A 3,030-nucleotide genomic window follows, 5' to 3' on the forward strand; every position below is an offset into this window, starting at 1 on the left:
TAAGTAAAATATTATATAATATTAAAGATAAATTTATATTATCATTGTATTGAAAAAATGAAAGATGACAAATTGATAACTTTTCACAGAATTTTTAATCAATGAAAAAAAAAAATAACGTGAGGGTCATTTTCATTTTATAAAAATGACGGTTTTGTATATCTTTCCAAAATTAATATGAATCCAGATCTATTAAAGATAAAAAATAGTATATAAAAAGGTTGTTTAGGGTTTCAAGTTATTTGTATTTTTTTTAAAAGAGTTTTTTCATATACTAATATGTCAAAAAACTGATTACTTTCTATTGTTGTTTAATCTTAAAAAATTAAAATAATATGAAATTATAATTCAATATTGGACTAACGAAATTAATTTTTTGTAAACAACTAATAACCTATAATAATTAACAATTAGATTATCTTTTAACTATCTTATCTCATATATACATTTTTAACCTCTTTTAACCCATTTTTTCTAATTCACATGAAACTACTATTATAAATAGTGATGAAGAAAAATTAAAAGTGATTTTATTAAATAGTTTTAATAATTAACAAAAAAGTACGGTATTTTATAATTATTTTTATGTATATATTTTATTACAATTTTAATGTTTTGATAATTATCCTTTTATTCTGATAGTTATATCAATTTTATTAATTATATTTATCCTTTTTTAATATCTTAAAAAATTAAAGATAAATATATGTTGTTACACTTGTGTTTCCACTGATAATACACTAATAATAGTAATAATAATCTGTTGATTCCTACTAAAAAATATAAAAAAAAATAGCTTAATATATATAATGTTTTTACCACATACATTATAAAAGTCAATAAATTTCCTATGCATCATAATTTGTAATGATTAGATAATAATATTATAGAATATACCATCTTTTACCTGTAATACCATTCACCAGTCTCTTGTTATTTCATAAAAAATCTCCAGTAATAAAAAGAAGAAAGCTTTAAGAAAAAACATCTTTTGAATGTAGCATTTGGAGTTCATTTTTCTTAGTAAATAATCATTGAGAGCATTTTCAATAGAAAATCAATATTATTAGTTCTAGCCTGAGTACAGTGTTAATCTATCAACATTCTTAGCCGACACACGTTTCAAGAACTCATAGGTAGTAATCATGGCGGCTGCAGACATTGACATGGACACGAACCTTGGTCCCAACCCTCTGTAACAGGCCAAAATCCCTCCCTCCCTCACCAAATTTCTTACCACCTCCAAAACACTCACTTCCTCTGCGTCCAACACCTGCAACCTCGTCTTTATCGTATCCATTGGCATCGTCACTATTGCACAAACCCCACTTGCCATGACTGCACTTAACCCTTGCACTCCCACCACCACCCTCGAATCGCATCCCAAGCTCAAACCCTCGTTCTTTGAACCCAACGTGGCCCAGATGAGCTTGTGCACCATCGAATACGAAGCCCACCAAACCGCGTTGGAGGGAGCGTAGGTGACGATGGAAACCCCGAACCCCCTGTAGAACCCTCTTGGACCGTCCACACCCAGAATCTTTCTGAATGCGTCAAAACCATTCCTGTAACACACTACAAAAGAAAAGTTCAAGAATCAGTAGTAGCAATGTTCAATGGCCATTTCTTAGAAGCTTATTCTTCTCCCTGGGAGCTGCTATCCAATACAAGATGACAGAATTCATTTATATGTTAACTAACAAAACATCAATCATATTTTAAAAAACTAAACTTCTTTTCCCAATGATCATTCACTAAGTTAAATATCATAAATGAAAGGAAATTTAATAAATTTGTACTGTTTTAAATTAGTGTTCTTAGCTTGTAGAGATGAAAGAGAGTGTACATAATTTATTTTTGTGATTACTTTTTTATAATGAACACTTGCAGTATTAAGGTTCGAGTAAAACTGTTATTTAGTTGTTTTTATTTTTATTTCAAGCAAGCTCTCTTATTTAGTTCTTTTAGATAATAAAAAAGTGATTTTTTTTTGTTAGAAATGGTCAAGTAAAATAAATATTATATACCAAGTGAAAAATGAAAGAAGAAAATTGTATTTTTTAATTTTCGTGCATTTAAACAAATTTTATTCTTGTAATGTTTATTAAAATAAAATCAACCCATTAACTTTTTAAAATATGTAATTTTATTACTATTTTTACAAATTTTATTAGCGAAATTTTTTAATATTAAAGTAGATAGAAATGCTTTATATTTTAAAGTTTTCTTTTTTAAAAAATACACTGAAATAAAATAAAATTTTACAAAAATAGAGTGACCATAAACACTGCATAAAAATACTTAGAATTAATGAGACGATGGATTAAATTTAAATTACTTTTTTTTACCTCCTTGTACCATGAGTCTCTGGCTAACAACATCAACTGGGGTCCATACCAACTGTGCTGCCATGGCAGAAGCCACTCCTCCGGCGGCATTAGCGATTGCAGTGGCAGAGGCATCGGAGAACCCCAACCGAACGGTGGCGGTGGCGACGTTGCTCTTGGTGACTTCGAGCGCCGACATGTAAAGCGCACGTGCGGGGATTGTTCCCATTAAGGATGTACCGAAACCTCGGTAGAAACCTCGGAGACCCTCGTACCGCATGATGGAGCGCAACATGTGGCGGCACGAGATTTCGGCGGCGGACACTTGCTGACGTGTCTTCAAAACGACGGCTGGGTAGAGGGCGGCGGAGACGGCGGAGAAGAGGGGTGTTCCTAGGCAGAAGAACTTGGACTTGTCGAGCATGTGCCAATCTATTTCTTGCGGCGCGTGGGGTTGTGAGTCGTCGTGCGTTGTTGGACTCGAACTCATGCTGTTGCAAGTTTCAATAGGAATGGTCGCGAGTCGGAGAAAATTAAGGTTGATATGGGTGATACAATAGGACACGAGAAGAACAAGATTGGGTTGGAAGATGTGAAGAAAGAAATAAAGGAAACTGGGTAGCGTATTTTGGGTTGTGTGAGGGATGGTTAAATGAGAGGAATGAGAACGAGAGAAACAAAAGACGCATGTGGACAAGAAAGC

The 3,030-nt window shown here is 32.6% G+C and overlaps 1 protein-coding gene across 1 annotated transcript; it reads right to left on the reverse strand.

The window, feature by feature from the left end:
• Window positions 1-973: 973 nt before the first annotated feature.
• Window positions 974-3,030, reverse strand: LOC137816727 (uncharacterized). Its single transcript, XM_068620000.2, has 2 exons — window positions 2,349-3,030; window positions 974-1,575 (listed from the first exon to the last, which is right to left on the reverse strand). The coding sequence occupies exons 1-2, from the start codon at window positions 2,815-2,817 to the stop codon at window positions 1,073-1,075; spliced, it is 972 nt and encodes a 323-aa protein (XP_068476101.1). The 5' UTR covers window positions 2,818-3,030; the 3' UTR covers window positions 974-1,072.

Source organism: Phaseolus vulgaris, chromosome 1 (assembly GCF_051622355.1).
Source record: "Phaseolus vulgaris cultivar YP4 chromosome 1, ASM5162235v1, whole genome shotgun sequence".
Taxonomy (NCBI): domain Eukaryota; kingdom Viridiplantae; phylum Streptophyta; class Magnoliopsida; order Fabales; family Fabaceae; genus Phaseolus; species Phaseolus vulgaris.

What these genes read in the sequence shown, in the direction of transcription:
- LOC137816727 (XM_068620000.2), bottom strand. Translation starts at nt 2,817, where the DNA reads ATGAGTTCGAGTCCAACAACGCACGACGACTCACAACCCCACGCGCCG. An exon ending in GAGACTCATGGTACAAGGAG is followed by an intron (nt 1,576 to 2,348) that starts GTAAAAAAAAGT and finishes TTTCTTTTGTAG; the next exon opens with TGTGTTACAGGAATGGTTTT.